This window comes from Melospiza georgiana, chromosome 7 (assembly GCF_028018845.1).
Source record: "Melospiza georgiana isolate bMelGeo1 chromosome 7, bMelGeo1.pri, whole genome shotgun sequence".
Lineage (NCBI taxonomy): Eukaryota > Metazoa > Chordata > Aves > Passeriformes > Passerellidae > Melospiza > Melospiza georgiana.
In genome coordinates this window covers 28,695,569-28,714,711 of record NC_080436.1, presented here as the reverse complement: position 1 = coordinate 28,714,711, position 19,143 = coordinate 28,695,569, and the positions used below count along the sequence as shown (strand labels likewise).

At 39.4% G+C, this 19,143-nt stretch overlaps 1 protein-coding gene across 6 annotated transcripts in view; it reads right to left on the bottom strand.

The window, feature by feature from the left end:
• EPB41L5 (erythrocyte membrane protein band 4.1 like 5) overlaps positions 1-19,143 on the bottom strand; it is a 52,867-nt gene that overhangs the window by 12,613 nt on the left and 21,111 nt on the right. For all 6 annotated transcript variants that reach the window (XM_058027441.1, XM_058027439.1, XM_058027444.1 and 3 more), the window contains exons 7-18: positions 18,882-18,934; positions 16,738-16,858; positions 16,256-16,343; positions 15,539-15,627; positions 15,297-15,366; positions 14,428-14,597; positions 13,876-13,982; positions 13,173-13,200; positions 10,963-11,005; positions 10,557-10,672; positions 2,327-2,493; positions 1,735-1,829 (exon numbers count right to left, since the gene is read on the bottom strand). In XM_058027441.1, coding sequence (XP_057883424.1) covers positions 1,735-1,829; positions 2,327-2,493; positions 10,557-10,672; positions 10,963-11,005; positions 13,173-13,200; positions 13,876-13,982; positions 14,428-14,597; positions 15,297-15,366; positions 15,539-15,627; positions 16,256-16,343; positions 16,738-16,858; positions 18,882-18,934 — 1,147 coding nt within the window. The remainder of the gene's footprint in view (positions 1-1,734; positions 1,830-2,326; positions 2,494-10,556; positions 10,673-10,962; positions 11,006-13,172; positions 13,201-13,875; positions 13,983-14,427; positions 14,598-15,296; positions 15,367-15,538; positions 15,628-16,255; positions 16,344-16,737; positions 16,859-18,881; positions 18,935-19,143) is intronic.

The following is a 19,143-nucleotide window of genomic DNA, read 5'->3' as shown; positions in this document are numbered from 1 at the left end:
CTGAAGTTGCTCAGCACCTTATGTGACAGCAGCTGGATGACTGTGACTGTTCTGTATTGGCAGCTGTTTGTTAGATTAGCTCATTACAGGAATCTTAGCTTGCTTATTATAAATCAGCCACAACTTAAAAACCTCTGAAACAGGTCCGGGCCAGTCTCTTCAATGAACCAATTAAATGTTTTTTCCTCTCTCTGTCTGAACTAAAGTGGAGCTCAACAGGCTAAAATATTCTTAAATAAACTGTGTTCATTTGCTTTAGTTTATGTAGAAACAGTGTTTCAGCATAACAGGACCGACAGTCTACTGACTAATCTTCTTACAGACCTGGTAATCTTTGTAATGCACTCACCAAGCAGAGAGGTGCAGCAGGCAGCCCTGCCAGCAGCCCTTAAAGGGGACACAGCCAAGCAGCCTGCAGCACCAGCCACAGCAGCAGCCTCCTCTCACGTGGAGGTGGGAAACAAACACTTAGGAGAGGGCTTAGCTCAAACACACTCTGCTGAACACCTCTCCTGGCACCTGGTTCCTGTTACTGTTGAGGGAGCAAGAAAAATCATAGCTGCTTCACTCAGAGCTAGATAAATCCTTGGGCCTCCCTGCAAGGGAGGGTAGTCTAAACAGAGATAACACTGCCAGGTGTTTCACCCTCTCTGCTTGCCCAAAACACAAAAATCTCCCAAAGCTTTTGCATCACAGAAAGCAGAGTAATGAAAAATAAATCTCAGTTTTTAAAGCTCATTAAAAAAACACAGAAGAATATCCTGTCTGGGGGTAGTTGTCTGATAACCAGTGAATTTCTTAAAGTTCACTGCTGTTCTAAGGGAGGATCCTGGCTTCTCCAACCCTTCCAGCAACAGTACTTATTTTCACTATGGCCCTGGCATTTCTTTGACCCCTTCCCTCAACCTATTTAACTCACTATTTACCAACTTAAAGAGCAAACTAAAAACCTAAAGAAACCCAGTGCCTCAACAAAAAGTCAAAACAAAGGCAGGAAAAAAACGTTTTGCCAGTTTGTAGATATATTTGTTCACTGAAACCTGCAATGATTCCTGGTGGTGAGAGAGGAGAGAAGGAAGCTGGGGAAGAAAGAGTGAAGAGGAAGGAGGGAGAAGAGAGCCCTCACCCTGTTCAGAGCACTCAGGCTTGTATTTGGCTCAGCTGCCTGTGAAGTGCAGCCTGGCTTGCTCAGAGGGATTTGAGAGCAGTAAATCAAAGCACGTCACTCCTCTTTGTGTAAACACCAGCACCAACACCTCCATCAGAGAGCAGGTACAAACTGGCCACTTAACAGAAGGGACGGATCATCAGCAAACTTGACTCAAAACAAAACGTCAGAACAACCTTAGAATTGAAAAATGCCAGGAAAGCAGCTCAGCCCTTCCAGACAGAGGGTGAACTACCCAGCACCATGCAGGTAGTAACCTACAGATAAAGACAACTGACAAACATTTCAAATATTTATGCCTTTTACTCCCACTGATTTTAGAAAATCTCACCAGGCTGCAAGTCTGCACACATGCACCTCTGCCCCCATCTTTATCTCACTGCCTTGTCACACACAGGTTTATAGATCATAAAGCATTTGTATTTCCATTGCTATCCCCCAGTATCACTCACTCATTGCAAACAGAGCAAGGCAAGTGGAAGGCTTTTCAGAAGGATCTGAACAAGATCCAGGACCGCAGCAGAGGAATGCAGGCCAGTTACCTGGATGTTTATGTTTACATTTACCTGGATGTTTATGTTTACATTGGGACGCTCAGTCGGCACGGGGCTGCTGCGCTCTGTCTCCAGCTGTTTCAGTTTTAGGAATGTGTCTTCAAATGCTGAAAAAGACAAGAAAGGTATCATCTTCCCAATGTTCCATGGAGTTATTTGACTTTTAACTTGCATTATTCCTGAATACTAATTACATAACTTTGGAGTTGTGCAAAAAAGCACAGGGATGGGTGAATCTACTTGCTCAAGCTTCGGTACAAGTTCCAAGTTTGCAGACTGTGTGCACCAAATGACAACACTGCACTCCTGGCAGCTCATTGACCCAGCCATCCTCACAGTGAGTGAGCAACACAGAGTCAATTGCTTAGATGGTTGCACTTTACTGTATTTGTGGACAAAGTCACACCCAATGAAGAACTGACTTTTCACTTGTATCTCTGTTCTTGTTGTTACAATAATAGGTAAAACTGCCCTTATACATATAATCTAAGGGAGCATCCTAAAACAATCCTGCATTTTTCATAAGGAAACAATCTCACATCAATGTATTATTTAATCTCGATCTCACACATCACAATATGGCAAAATCTGTCAGTTTGCTTACGATCAGAGTCTGCTTTGTCTGCAGCAGTCTCCTTCGTGCCAGGAGCAGGGCAAGTGACAGCCTCTTCTGAATCTCCTGCTGCCAAGCCAACAACTGGACGGCCCAGGGCATCATCCACACAAGTTTCTGGCAAGTCTGTGCTGTCTAGCAAATCAACAAGAGGTATGCTGCAAGGGCAGAAAGATGGGCAGAGAGATGCACAATCATGTTACCATTCTTCCTGGAACAAGCAAAAGCTTTAACACATGCAATGCCTTTTTTCAAGCCATCTTCTGCTGATTAGCCACAACCTAGAAAAACTGTTTCAGGTACCTAACAGACACTGGTTTTCAGCGAGCTTAAGAAACATGAAAAAGGGAACATTTCATATCTGTATAAGGGACTTCATAACAGAACAGGTCCATGTTGCCTGCTGTGTCATTACATAGCAGTGGAAAAAGTGAAGAGAGAAGAAGGGAAGTTTTTATCCATGAAATACACTCTTTGGAACAAACATGCAGTTTTTCTAAAAAATTTAATGTACCCTTTGGGATTTTACAAGAGAAAATGAAAAATTAGGGGAAGGGAAGTTGGTATCACAAAGCTGTTTGTGCAGCACTTCACCCAACACTGGTAAGCAGAACAGAGGGCAGAAGGGTGCACTGCACAGGACTGCTCTGACTTATGGTCAGGCATACCTAGAACCAGTTTCAGTTTTGTTAATTTAGGCAGAGCAATGAATGAAACTTTAGCAGTCACAGTGTTTTACAGAGCGTGTACTCTGTACCCTGTCAGGATCACTTGTTTCAGCTCTCTTGGTTTCTGATGCAAATGTCTCCTTTTAATTTTGCCCTATGAGCTCTATTTTCAATGAACAAGGAAAAATAGTTACAAAAATTACGATGTTTATGTTGAGCAAGCAGTCAGGAATCTCATACATTTCTCTAAAGCTTGGTAACAGCTAAAGCTATCCTAAGAGCAAACACAGAAACCACTGCTGCACGATGCAATGGTTCAGACAGCCTGTGCACACAACTGCAGCTTTACTGCTGCCCAGCTCAATCAACAACCACTCTCCATCAACAATCACAGTTTGGCTGCAATATTGATTTAAGAAGAAAAATCTATCAATCCTTATTGCAAGTCCTGTCCCAAATATGAGAACAATGATATCAAGCCCATACCCACCACGACAGAATAGAACCTACCCTTAAGCACAGACAAGAGACATTTTCCACTCGACAGTTTAGACCAGCTTCTCCCTTACCACTACCAGGTTAGAGCCTCATGCCCCCCTCCAGTGCCTGGAACCTGGAACCAATGCCCTGTTGTCACTACAGAGGCTGCAGGGAAAAACTCCTTCCCCTTCAGCTCAAGCACACAAAGAATTCTTTCAATGTTAAACATATACTCTGAATCAGATTACAGGATATCACTGTTCTAGTGCTAATAATGTATGAATCATTTTAAGTCAATTAATTGCTGTGAGGCAAATTGAGGCCACTGGCTTGATTCTCTTAAAGCAGTGGAATAAGAAGGTACTAGCAAAGCAAATCATAGGGAAAATTTTTCAACTTCCTGTGCAGCCTCTCTCTGCAGCACTAATGGGAAAAGGCAAACAGCACACTGTCTTGCAGAGAGGGAATGACAAATACAGAGATTTAATTGTAGAACCAACAGACAGGAAGAGATGCTCTTCCAATTCAGGCAACAAGGAAAGTGGGACTGAATCCCATACATTACTTTGCTGATTCATGAGTCGAAATGTTTTATAATCTTCACATGGAGACAACAATTTTCTTCCTATTTTCTGACAATTTTCTGTAAATAGTGTCCAATCTTTAATATGACCACCATTTTAAGATGTTCAGATTTTACCTACACCATGCAGTTGCTGACTCCATGACAGTTTGAAGGAACTTTCACCCCACATCAGGACAGGGCATCAGGGAAATGAAATGAATTTTAGATAAACTCAAGGAAGCCTCCTAAGTCAAGATTCCAGTAGGAATTGATCCCTCTTGCCTTCAGACCCACTGAAACACCTCCTGAGCCACCTGAGCCAGGCAGTCAGTAAGAGGAAAGTCATACTTGGGAGACCCTCAGCCACTGGAATTTGCAGGCATGAGTTCTCCAAAGAGCAGCAAAACCTTTGAAGTTTCCCAGACCCTTCACCCTCTTCAGAGCACCAGCAGGAAGATTACCAGGCAGGCTTCATAAATGGCCCAACCATGAATGCAAAAAGCACAAAAAACTTTAATCACTGCACAGAATTTCTGACACCTTTTACAAAATACTGATGAACTGGCACACCAGCCATAAGGGAAATTGTCCAAGGCTTCCCAGGAAAAGTAGGGCTTCTACCAGTCAGCTCCCAGCACTCAGGAACTGAACAGGCATTAGCCTTCCACAAACCTGCATTTACCCACACACAAAGGGATATTTTGAACTTTGCATAGTAATAAGTGCTGGGCTTTATGTCTTCAATCCACTTCTACCATCATATTTTAAGAAACATTCTCTGGGAAATGCTGATAAAAGAGACCAGGAGTTCAAGCCACATAAATAAATATGAATATAGGAATAATGAAGGGTTGTAATGCATATAAAGGTTTGTCAATGCATTAACAAATCATTATAGGCTCAGAGCTCACACAGTTAAGGGAGTAGCTAATGCATTACCCCTTCTTTTTGCCTGGCCCAAATACTGATATCAACATGTACCACACGGCATGCAGTGTATAACATGACTGAGAAAGCTCTCAGTTGCAAGTGGTGTGAGATACCTTGTCTTTTTCTCCCTCAACTACACAGACATTATATGATACTGTAAAGGTAAACAACTTGTTTTCATTTGCATATTCTCATGCAACTTTATAAATAAGAAAGAAATAAATGGGTTTGCTTCACTCCAGAAGTTTACAACATCCACCATTCCAAATCTAAAACTAAAATGAGAACAAGAGATTGTTCCAATTATCTTGGTAGGTGTCACAGATCTTTAGTTTACAACTTGCTCAAACTTTTTTTTTAGCAGTGTTGTAGAATAGAGACTCATACTTCATTAGCAAACTCTTTCCCTCCATCAGATGTGGGGGTGAGGAGGCCAAAATATCTCAGGCAATATTAAATTATGTCCTGGCTGACACTTATTTCTTGGTTCTTCATGTCTGGATATCTGAAAATAATGTTTTTTTTATTTCTGGGCTCTGTGGCAATTTGAAACACAGTGAAATAATTTGAAAATCATTCAAACAACTCCTTTATCCTAAAAGCTACACATAAATTAACTTCAAAAGCCCTCTGTGACCATATTCCCTTCTTTTTCTTTAAATAGGAAAAGAATATTGCAATTTAAAAGCAACAAAATTCAGAAAACACAAGAAAACAGTGTGTTCAAGGGTAAAGGTTTGTTCTTCACGTTGTTAAAGGCCCCCAAGAATACCACTGACCCATGAAGCTGGAGTCTTAACCTCTGACTTAACAATTAACCTTGTGAATCATATGGTAGGACTGGTGTTTGTCAGGAAATCTGTTTCTTTTCAACTGAACCAGAAAAGAAAAAAAGAAAGAAAAAGTTGTAAAAAGCAAAAAATAATTTAAAAAATTACTCTTTGCCTTTTTGACAGTTCTGTTAAATTTATTCTTAAAAAATTGAAAATAATTCTATTCCATTTCCAAACAATATTTCTCAGAAGAGGTCTTATTGAGAAAAAAAGGTTGGTTTTCAGATCAACCACATATCTTAGATATTTTCACATGATCATGGTTCAAAGAAGGGCCAGTTACATCCTCTGTTTCTCAGATTTTTGAAACCATATTATAACCCACTGGTCATATATGTAGTTTTAAAATAAATGTGACTTCCTGCATGGCTCTCAAACCCAGCTAAAAAAATGGATCTTTTGGTCATTAAGAAAAACTTTAACACAATTTAAAAATATATCTATCTATATGCACACATAGATAGATATATACTGTTTATAAAATAAAAGTGGTATGTGGCTTCCGGTCTCTATGTCGTTTCTCTTTAAAGACTCACTACCAACAGCACAATCTGCAGAGCCTTTGTCATAAAAGCTTCTGCCCCTCTACAGCCAGCTCCGGGTGTGCAGTCCTTGTCGCAGAGGGAGCTCAGGAGGCGATTTCGCAGCCCGGGCCGGGAGCAGTCCCGAGCTGCGGCAGGGCCGCAGTCACAGCGCGGTCACGGCGGCCTGCGGGGCCCACGCGGGGCTCGGTCCGTCCGGGGCGCGGCTCCTCGGCGGGGCCCACGCGGCTCCACCACGCTGACAGCGGCCGGCGGCGTCGGGGGGCCTGGAGCGGTGGGAGCGGGAGGGGGAAAATTAGTCAGCGGGAAACGAGGGGGAAACGGGGGGAAAGTAAAGCAAAGGCGAGGAGATTGAGGAGAAAAGACAGGGAAAAGGGGCATTCCTGGAAGGGGAATACTGGAGGGAAGAGGCATGCAAGTACAGGTGCACATGATGGCACTGCCAAATAAACCCCTTTCTGCACAGGATGGCCGTGCCAAACAAAGCCCTTTCTGCACAGCATCGTGCACGTTTCTGTACAAGTCTGAATTGACTCTCATGTTTATGTTGCTTACACTTCCCAAATGTAAAGCACTTTATACTTCAAAACACTTCATGAAAGTAAGCAAGAATTGTGTGCATTTTACAGATGGGAGAAAATAACATGAATGAGGAACAGACCTCAAGTATACAGCATGTTTTATTTGCAGAAAACAAGTTTAAGTGGCAGCTCTAAATGTACACCTGAAGCAAACACCTAAAGCAATACCAGTTTTCAAAGTGACTGGAAAGTGCAGATTCTAAAGCAAATTTTAAAAAAGTAGAAGAAAATAGAAGCTCAGAAGAAATGAACATTACTGTGTAGGAGCAAACAGAAGAGCAAACGAATCATCCACAATTTAGGTGACTAAGGGATTGATACTACTGAAGAAGTTGCCTGCAGCTATAACTTGCATTAACATAAAAATTTAGCTGGAAAAGAACGATTTTATAAAAGGTCACAACACAAACTAAGACCTCACTTTCTAATTTTGCATATGAGAGCATAATGGCTTGTAAGTTTTAAATTTAGAGTTCCTAAAATCAAACCCACAGGAATGCTGTGCACAGTTATGGCCACTCTTTGCCACACTTGGTATGAAGTCCTCCAAAAGCTAGAAAGAGGTGCAAGGGAGAACACTCATCACTTTATTCAGTCTTTTGAAAAATATTATTATGCAGGAGCCCCTAGCTAGGAAACTGTAAGGCTTTAGGCACAAACATCTCCAAAGCAGCAGGGATAAGTCATTAATGGAAAACAGCCAAATTTTAAAATACTTGAAAATGGACAGTGATCTGTTAACTGTTGTCTGTGTAGCACTTGGGTCCTCCACCAGTATATTTTGGGAGAGGTTGATAAAAGGTACAGTCATATATCAAAAAAGTGCTTGGAAAAAAGCACTTCATAAACTACTCAACTAAGGAAATTCCTAAAACAAAGGTATTCCTTCAGTTTAATGTAAAAGATTCGATTTAATGAGCCAAATCTAAACAAAGTGGAAGGATTGTTGCTGTTCACATAGAGGGGTCAGATGGCCTTCAGCTCAAATTCCACCTTCTCATGTTCCAGAACAGCCAAGCAGACAGCTGAGCTGGAAGATCACACGTGTTAAGGCAGGCAAGCAGAAAAGCATGCAGGATTCACAACAGTGGTAAATGATTAACATTTGGGGATAGTCCTCCTTTAGAAAAGAAACAGGATTTATACAGAGCTCACCCATGTGTAAATTCAGAATTTTGGTTTCTGTGAAATACACTGAGGAAGTGACCCGTGAATACTGAGGGCTCCACTCCCCAACAGTTCATTCCTTTATTTTACCATTTCTCTCATGGATGTGGTTAAGGAAAGCTACATCCACTAGCAAAAAACCCCAAAGAACTTCCCTACTTACCCCATAGTAAGGAAGTAAATATTAAATCTCTGTCTGCTGTCCTAACTTAGCAAAAAATCCTTTCTATCTGGCAAAGTACTTTCTACAATCTGGCAAAATTGCTGTTGGCAGCTGCAGCATTAACATTTTAAATTAAAGGAAACATTGACATTAGGAAGGGATCTAAGCTGCAAGGTAGCCAATAGAGGCATCTGCCAAGCAGAGTACAGAAACCCTGGAGGTCAGGACCTTACTTCTAAACCCCTTCAATCTAACCATCTACAAAATCCACAGTCCAGAAAATTTTGGTGTTCTCAACAATCTTTGGCAAGCTCTCTCTAAAAGAAGACTATTTTTCTGACAGAAAGCAAAGATAATTCATGCAGAAACAGGCCAATTAAAGACAGTAGCAGTTGAAAGGAGATCTTGTTAGCAGCACCAGACACCCTTGCAGGCACAATAGCCAAGTCACAGCCCCCAGCAATAAATATGTATGTTCTGGCAAGTCCATTAACCTAACCCCACTTCCCATCTAGGAAATCAGAATGTAGCTCAATTCCTGACTCAGCTCCAAACTGTTGTGTTTTTCCTACAACTGGATTTGCCCTTTATTGCAGGCAGTACTGTTTCCAGTGAACACAGTAAAACCAGAAAACAACTACTTTCACTAACAATGTCTCAAAGAAATGTAACACAGACACAGTAGAAGCATTGCACTCTCAATTAAAATGCATCAGTTGCCAAGAAGCTTGTTTTCTTTAGGACACACTGTTTTGGGTTACATGCAGGTATATTTTGCATTCACTCGCACTCTTCTATACAAACACTACATCCTGCAGCAGCTGGCATGTAAGCTGAGATTCCTGGACAATGTTAAGACAGACTCAAGCTCTCAATCCTAAAAACACACATAACAAACCCAAAACTAAGTGGCTGTAGAGCCTTCCCTGCTTCAGACCCAAAGCAGCAGGATTTCAGTAAGCAACAGCAGCCTTGCAAACATGAGCAGGAACATTAGCACAAATCAGGTACCCAAGAAGAGCTGGTCTGGAGCCAAGTCAAACATTTCCACCAAAGGAAATACAGGTGACTACCACTCATCTTGCAGTTAGGCCAAAAGAATCAAAATATAACCATATTGAGAATGCTGAAGAATAAAGATGCCACCACCTTTCACCCACCACCATGGAAGGAATCGAGCGATCAACAGGATCCCACCATAGACAAGCACAGATTTCAGATACTAGATAAATCAAGGGTAAAAGAAAGAAAAACAGCATTTATCATCATATGTTCTGATTGAAATGTCAATAAAATGCAACTCAAAGCAGAATTACCATCCCCTTTATCATTCAAAATTGATAGTATTAGAAGTCTTTAAATTAATACAATTTACACAATTGAAGTACATTTGTCACAGCACTGTTAGAAACAGGCACCATCTACTTGTAAGAGATACTGAAGCAAAGCAGATTCATATGGCTGACAATGGGAGAAAGACTCTTTCTCTTGAGGATTGAAACTGCTTAGGATAAGAGCTTTGGTGTCACTCCATTCCACCATGACTGCTCCTGAGGAGTCTGGCAGAAGCCAGAATTTCCCTTCTTGGAGAAGCCATAGGCAAGAGAAACCAAAGAAGTTAAGTTGACCTGTGCACAAGTACTGGGTTGATATATGCCAATTTATGGACTGAAAATAGCTCTGCAATATAGAATTAGTTTAAGAAAAGATAAATGACATGTACATTTATCTATCTTCAAACAAATCCTCTTCATTTTGAGATGCATCTAATCCATAAAACAAATACTCTGATTACATGAAATCAAAGCTCTTATCTTCAGCTTGTGTCATTTTCCTCAAGCTCCCATTCTATACAAGCTCATGAGAAAAGTCAGTTTGCCTCTTTCAGAAGGTTCAAAAGACAATTCACAAGGATACCAATTTACAAGGTTCTATTTTATCCTAAGGATCAAGGTTAAGTCCTTGGACCCCATGATCCCAAGCAAAGGGTTACATGCTTATGGCCAATGAGAAGGACCCAACTCTCTCCAAGACTTTAAAATGCTATTCCTCCTTAATTCCTTTAGCCCCGCCCCTGAAGAAATTTTCTTTTGGTTGGCAGCGACTAAGCCTGTTGTCCTCACCTCTCCACACACAATTCATAGGAAGAAATCAGCTGCATCATCCCCAACTTGATTGTCCACTTACATTAGAGATACAAGGATGGCAGCTTATTTAAGCACAGATAAAGGAAAAGCTACTTGAATCATGCATAAGTAATCAGAATTCATTTCCCAGCAAAGCTTAACATACCACTTCTTATCTTGCTGGCTGGCTCCTGGGCTCCTTGGGAGGTTTTCTATTTCCACTAAGACTGGTGCAGAAGGAACTGCTGTTAGGACAGGCAGGTTTGGCTTTGCATTCCAGCTCTTTAGAGACAGAATACAGACAAGTTATTACACACATTAATGAAGTGATGACACATTAAAGTGAACAAAACATATCAACACTTCTTCTTAAGCACAAAGCTAAAGCAAGGCCATTTTCTTCCCTTACTTCCCTAGCACTGGATATTCCAGTCTTTTCCAGCACTGTACACAATTAATAGCTAACTGTAACATTCAATTGGTCAATCACTGGATTTCAAGAACAAATAACAAAATCTTCAAATCTGTTGAGACACATGAAAATTGCCTTTAGAAAGAATGAGAGTCCTTACTTGTGATCCATTAGTTTGGCTGATAACAGCATTGTTTGCAGCACTGAAAGACAAGAAGAATTATAATACAATCAGATCAACAAACTGCTTTTGCAGGCTGGTAGAACTGCAAGGACTTTCAGAATGAAACAGCCTAAGATATTTCCAAAGTATTAATCTCTTTTCACAAAGGGTATCAAGTTATTTTTTCTTTGTTCAAGCTGTAGTTTATCTGCAACTCATCTGTTTTAACTCTTCCTTTCCTAAACCAGTTTAGTTTAAAAAGTCTTTCTGATTCAGCAGTAAGATGTGGCACTTCTAAAGTAGAAATTATATAATTTTAGTTAAAACACCCAACAAAATGTGACATTGTGAAAAGCTCACCTACATGCTGTAGATATTATGTTTGTTCCAAACCTAGAACCCCTCTGATTTGATGCTTCACATCAACAAGAGTTTCTTCTGCATACAACCTCTAATGGACTTAAAAGCAGCTATTCAAATTTACATGCACAGCAACTCAGCGTAGCATTAATAATAATTTTATGTTATTAAATATTTACTATATTTGATTAATTAAATAAGACCCATATCCCTATTCTTGATGATTTCTGAACCTGCAAGAGACATTGCACATTTCTGAGAGACTTAAAAGCAGCAATTATGCATTATAGATTTCATGCAAAGCAAATTTTTTCCCCAGACTTCTAGCCTTTTAAAGAAGGCTCCCATCTCTTATGACCTGTTAATTTTCTGATTTATAGTCTGGATAACAGCTATCCAACCTGGCAAGCTGACAATTCAAATAGATTTCTGTATTTACTTCAGTGACTCTTTAGAATTATTTTATTTAAAACACCATTATGTCAACACTGAACAAGCTGTTCCTTGCCTGTTTCCCCCTTCACCCTTTCTCCATTGAGCAAATGTGGAGGCTACCCCAGAATTTTCAGAAATATTAAGGAATGCCTTCTGACTAGCACATTCTCCTGTGCTGGGTTAACACAAAGAAGGGAACACCATACATCTTTCATGATGCATTTCAATTAGCAACACTGGAGTGTAGAGTTTCAGAAATGGCATAGCTTGCTGTGGAGACAACAGAGCCACACCTAAGCACAGATCAGGAGACCGCAGTCTTATCAGGAGGAGAAACTGCACATGGAGTTTCTCTTCCCACTCTCAGAATGACCTAAGCAACCTGAAACTCGGGGAAGGGCAGGACAACTCAGTGTGACAAGAGCACCAATCAAACAGGCACATTTTGCATGCAGAGGATTTTAATGACACCCAGTTTTGCAGAGTACTCTCCCATTGTATAGAAAGAAAAAATGATACAGAAGTCACACTGCAGCCTTGTCCCTCCATTTCTAGACTTCTGCTCTCATGCAAGAACCAGCCCTGCTACTACAGACAGAAATGTTGGGCTGCATTAAGTCTGTTGTTCTGAAACGTTACTTTGGCATTCCGTGGTGCTCACCATGGTGCACTATGAATATCTACTTTTTAAAAAATAATCTGGTTGCAAATGATCATTGAAGTGTTCACAAATAATTAAGGCAAAGGACAGAAACCCGAACTGAGTGACCTAAGTTTGTTCACTACCAGGCAGCTCCTTTTAACCTGGTTTCCTCTCTTCCCTCAAGGAAGGGTATGAAAATTATATGATTCAGATACATCTGAGTAATTTACATTGGAACAGCAAGTATGAACCTACAGATCCAGGAACTTTTGGTAGAAAAATAAAGAATCAAAAGGCTTCCCTTTCAATGTTGATCATGCATGAAAATAAATGCAAGTGTAATACAGAATATAAAACCATCAACTTATTTCAAAAAGACTTATTTTACTGTCTTTTCCCTGTCTTTGACCTTCACTGAATGAGGTATTTCAGTCACACAGCTGGAGCAGGCAGACTTCAGACACAAAACCTCCTCACAAACTTTTACCTGATCTCTTACATGGCAGCACATAAACTACAGCTCATATCCAGCAAGAATCATAGCTAGTAATAAACAAACTTCTTTGCTAGCTAGTAAACAAGTCTGGCAAAATTGTCTGTGTGCAGCAACACAGAAGCTTTGCTTTGAACACCAACTTTTATATAAAGCAAACAATACCCACAGCAAAACCACAGTTAAGAGTCCAACACTATATCCTCCTTCTGCACGTGCTCAAGTACAGGTGCCAAACACCAAAGACAGAAATTCAAACACTGGAATGCATCTTACCTTGTTTCTTCCAGTTTAGCAGTGTATGCTGCAAAAATAAAAAGCATTAATTAAAATTTAATTTATAATTAGGTTACCTGTTAAATATTAATTATATGATTAATAAAAATAGCCTAGCACAGTCTGAAAGCAGGCAACCAAAAGAGCAAAAGTTGAACCAAAAGAGCAAAAAGTTGCACAGATCTCATGTATAATGTGTGAAAAACAAAATCTAACTTGAAAAATAAAATAAACAAATCTGAAGAGCAAACCAAAGCCAGATTTAAGCAAGGATCTGAAGGCAAACATGCCTGTCACATCTGATCTATGCAAGAGTGGGAGTCAGAAACAAGGTATCAGCTGCTGTCAGATCATGACAACAAAGGGCAGCTCCTAACAACAATGGAAAAAGTCTCAATGACAAAAAATTTGCACTCAATTCATAAATTTAAAGTACCCTAATTAATTTATCACTATTTCCTGTGTCCAAGTTTTCCATCTTCACACCAAGACCTACTGTGTAATTTTCATGGGCAAGCTGGTTTGGACACAAGCTTTTTCTGATAAATACATGAGATCTCTTAACTAAGTCAAAGAAAATCTATTGTGAAAATTCAAGAGAAAGGCAAACAGCTACAAGAAAATTCCTACCCAAAAATTTTAAAGGAGATGATTACCTGATTCTCACATTGGATTATACTTCTCAGAATGGAAGTTCTTTTACCTTTCATTTGCAGGGTTCGTCTTGAGTATCTCTTGCTGGGCCTTCTTTCAAAGGATGCTGATCTCCTGGCTTTGTTGGTCTTTGTGGTTTGATATTCTGTTTTCCCACTAAAAATGTCATGTAAGAGCGCAAAGCAGTAAAATAAATCACTTATTTTTAGTGATGGAATAATGTTCATAAAAACATCACACTTCTATTTTAAATTCATAGCTTACTATCTCATGTCAGTTCTAAAAAAACATCCCAAACTTCACACTTCAAAAGACCTTTCACAAAAGAGGGTAAGAGTTTTAGAAACATTCTCCTCTTCACCCAATTTCCCCAAGACAAATGGCAGAAGCAACAACTTTTTAAATACTAAATTGCTGACAAAAACATGTGAGCCCTTTGCATATTTCTGTGATCTCACTGCACGAGTTTTGGGAGAAGGTGAAAATTCTAGGAGAGAATAAAGCTTAAGTAATATTTCCAAAAGCCACAGAGAAAGCTGATAAAGGGACTAAACCAGGAGGTTTAGTCAGGAGGTGTGTGCCAAGTGCCAGTGGCACTGACCTGTAGCGGAAGCGAGAGCCCAGGCGGATGAAGCCAGAGCGGCTGGAGCTCTTCTGGACGGGCCCCCGGAGGCGGAAGAAGGCGTGGTGCTCCACTGCACACTTCCACAAGTGCTTGCAGGCTTTGGGATGATCCAGTCTAAAGACAAAAGTGTGCTCCTGCTCCTTTCCCTTAAAGCACACAAAGCACACTGACAACTTACAAGGGGCTTGAATAAGTCCAAGCTAAAATTCCATACAAGCCAAATAAAATTTGGTTTTTATGATTCCTAATAGATATATTTAAAAAATGTTTTAGGCAGAAGAATCAACCTTGGTAGAAGCTATATTGAACAACTGCTATATAGTCTAAAGTTGGAAAATGCTGGAGTCCATACATTTAACAAGCCAAACCTCTGAATAACAACAAATTAAAGATACTATTACAACAGGAAGGTACTTGCTGATGAGGCTAACATGGTTTCACTTCCAAATCTAATCTTCTCAAATTACCCATGCTCACTTTTTAATTGTCTCAGGTGCATGCATATTCTTCCCTACAGAAACAATTCTGAAACCTGCTTAAGTAGTTTATTCTACTACATGTGGTATGTGGGATTTTTTTTTAAAAACTTTGTTGTGCAATGCATCCTGTTGCCAAAGTACCTGCTCTAGTTTCACCAGACATTCTCTTTTTAAAAAATGGATGACAGAAAAGTTTATCTTTTACTTAAGTCCCTTCATTTCCCTCCTCCCCCCACAAGTCACAATCAAAAATCTTTCAGGCACTGACATTAATTCTCAAAACTTTAATATAAGGAAAGATTAGGAATATGCACATTAGTAGTGTATAATCAAGACTGAGATTTAACTTAAGAGATATTTATCTACCTGTTCATCATCTTCAACAACAACCAGAGTGAGTTTGTTCTTCTTGAAGTCAAGCCTTGTTATCTTTGGCCTGCCAGATGAACAGAAAGTGCAGGTTATGTCTAACTTTCAGTAACTTAATGAGAATGTACCTCAAATTCATGGTGCTCTCACAACCCAGACAATTTTTTTTTTTGCTATCATAAAAGAAACAAAAGAGCCAAAATCGAGAACAGATTCTAGTGTACAATCAGAGAGCTTACCAGAAAAACAAACCAATCTTTGTGTCTCCTTCAAAGACAAGAACTCCTGTAGGTGTTAGTCCCAGGCTGTAATCATTGCCATCTCTTGCCTAATTGACACAAAATAAAAATTAGATTCATTTTGGTGTTTGACCCTCTATCCAATTTACTAGAGTGATTAATGTAATTTTTTTGTCCAAGCAAAGTGTTATAATTACACACGTCTGCTATCTTATACAACAAAACTCCTATATCTTCATGATCTCATGTAATGTATTTTTCTTGTTTGCAACCCTTCAATAAGGCTGACTAAAGAGGAAAATTAAAGTTTCTTGATCTATTTGTGTAATAAAGAAATCCTTATGCATTTGCTGCACTTGTATCTCCACAGGAGATCTATGCTTATTTGTAGTTCTTCAGCTGGTAGCTGACTACACCCCAGCAAATAGGAGTTCTGTGAAAAATCACAGTAATTCCAAGTCTAAATACAAACTGTAGTACTACTTCCACATCAATCACACATTTAACATACAGCAGATATGCTTGGACTCAAGTTATACCTTCTAGAAACATATACCAAAGAATGGAATGTTGACACAAAGCCAGATCACTTATTACATAGATTGCAGGAGAACAATATTCCTTTTCTTTCCCCCCTCAAAGCAGAACCAGTGTTGAAATGCAACACAAAACTAACACTATCATTTCCTAAGGTCACCATGCTGTGGTTAAACATACCTTGACTATGTGCATGTCTACACCATACATTTCCAGCCACTTAGCTTTGTTTAAGTAGTTAGTTTCAGCCTGTGCTGGTGTTTGGCCCCTGAAATAAAATTTTTTTGCTGTTAGGTAGATGCCTGAAAAAGCACAGAAAGGAAAAACTGGTAAATGAGGAAAGAGGAAAGGAACTTCCTGAAAAACAAACACTGGTGACACCTGTTCACTTTATTGAAGATCAAGGTCACTTTTTAAAGTTTTAATCTGAAAAATGCTGCTGCAAAAACGACTGTGTTTCAAGATTTTGAACCTCATCATTTTACTCAGACCTCTGAAAAAGCTTCATTTATCACATTATATTCTTTTACAAAATAGGACAGAACCATATTAAAATTCTATTTCTGAACAATGCCATAGAAGAAACATCCAGTAGAATCTTTTTAATAGATTCTCTTCACAGAAAAATCAGTGCAAACAGCATTCATTGGAAGATTTAGTACCTGCATTCCTTCCATTTCTCAAAAACAGCTAATTCCATCTCTTCAGTCTGAGTGGGAACAAATCTGAACTCAGACACCAGCTCAGGGACGTGTTCAGCAGGATCATAGTCTCCAAGTTCAGCTACAAAAGAACAACACTGTTAGTCACTGTTTTCAATAAACACAATGGATATTTCTGCAGACAGAAGAATTTCTGCAGTTTTCTAGTTAATCTAAAATGTTGTTTCTTTTTTTGTTTCTTCTCCTCCATCCAGAGATGCTATGTAGAAAACATACAGGAACATACGAGTCAAAGGGTTTGCCACATCAAAAACACAACTCCATCTCCCACAGATGCCTAACAAGTCCAGTTTTAAAGACAGACAAATATCTAAAATGCTGAAACTGACAATTAGAAACCTTTACAAAAATGTACTGATTTTCAGTCACTAAGCACTAACTCCTCCTACTAATTTCAAGTTGCTTCGTAATGCGCAGCTCATAGCCAAAAAATTAGGAATAATTCTGTAACTTGGACTTTGGAAGTCTGATGCAGGCCAATAGCTGCTCTGTCTGAAAAATGAAGCTATAGATCTTTATGTAGAGGAAAATAGAGAAATCACTGGGAAGACCTGGCAAAGTCAAATAAATGCCAGTATTCCACAAGTACAGAAATGTCACATGATATAAAACTCCATTTCTTGGATTCTGAATGCTGCAAGCATAATAACAGTCTTTTCACCCCTTCCTTTTTCTTTTTTTTTTTTTTTTAATGCTGACTGAGGAAGTCTGTAGTTCTATAATAATTTACTCCCACTAAAATGCCTGCCTCTGTTCAAAGGAATGCTGTCAAAGCCAGCTTAGGTTCCAGCTGATTTAAATAAAAGTACACAGCTGTCAGACAGTAAGATTAAAGCCCTGCTACAGGCCTCATTGTGGAGAGAGGAAACAAAAGACCACCACAAAAAGCAGTGGATACATGGCCTAATTAGATCACTTTGTTCTTCCAAAATCTTATTTACTGAACCTGTATCTTAAGGCTCTAACAATGCTAATGTTTTTAACTGTGGAATATATTCTAACTGCTTTCCTTCCACACAAAAGAGCAGGTTAGAAAGACAAATGTCTTCACAGTTTAATCCCAACTCTTATACCTACACATGATTTAGGGCATTAGCACTTCCTGCATGAAAAGAAAAAAGTGTTTTGAAAAATACTTTTAAGAGACCAAATTTCAGTGACTTAGTCCTACCTCATGCAGAGAAAGTACAGCAGATTCATGAGATAAATGTTGGGTGGAGAATTTGTTTGGCTCAAACACATGGCAGATCAATTGGCTTGGATAAGGCCATATATCCATATACCTATATCCTTCAATAAGGACCCAAAAGCCTACTCTAGCAGGCATTTCTGGAACTTCAAGCCTCCCCGGTTTCTTTTGTGAGCTCCTCTGCTTGAAACCATAGGAAACTCCACATTTGATAACATCACACCCTCATCCAAACAACACATTCTCATCTGGAATCAAAAGTTAAAGACAACTTATTAATAAAATCTCAGATGACTCAAACACAGTGCTGTATAGCTGAGGAAAAAGTGTGTCACATCTTGTGGCTGAAGAAGGATCTGAAATCCTAACAAGTGCAGTTCAACCTGGAATGCTCAAGTATAAGCATGAGACATAGGGCATTAAGATGTTCCTACAAATCAGATGAAGTCAAAAGCTGGTATTTTATATACAGTGCAAAGAAAAACAATTTTGTATCTGATTTATATGACAACGAAGAGAACACGTGACAGAATCTATATGATGAAAAAGAAGTGAGCTGTGTTACTACACCAAAGTGATTCAGGAAGGCTGCAGGCCTCGTATCTTGTGTGAAAGTGGACAGATTTGCACAGGAGCACCTGAGAAAACAACTTCAGGGCAAAGCTGTTTATGTTCAGAACCTCCTTGTTCTCTTTCCTGAGAAATGGAGCAATTTTCTCTACACACTCTCAAGCACAAGTACAATCTAAAAGATCTGCATTCACACTGGATCACTAATGTCTGGGCAGAGTCTATTTTATGGACATAACAAGGACAGACTTTTTTTAAACAGTTAATAAGAGGCTACACAAAACTATTTGTGCAACTTCACCCTTCCCTTGTTGCACCTACTCACCTTGCATGTTATAAGCTGCCAACTGGACAGCAGTGTCAAAAGGACATTCCAATCTGCCAAAAGAGACATGCACTGTTAAAACCTGAACTGACACCATTAGCAGACAACTTACGTAACTGACAGTAATAAACTGCAAATGTCTGGGATAAGATAATTTAAAAGTATTGGTAGGTTTTCAGAAAATTATCAGGAGATGAGCAATACATTATTTAAGCATTCCTCTCCTGACATTTATGCATAGAAAAATAGTATTTTAGAGAAA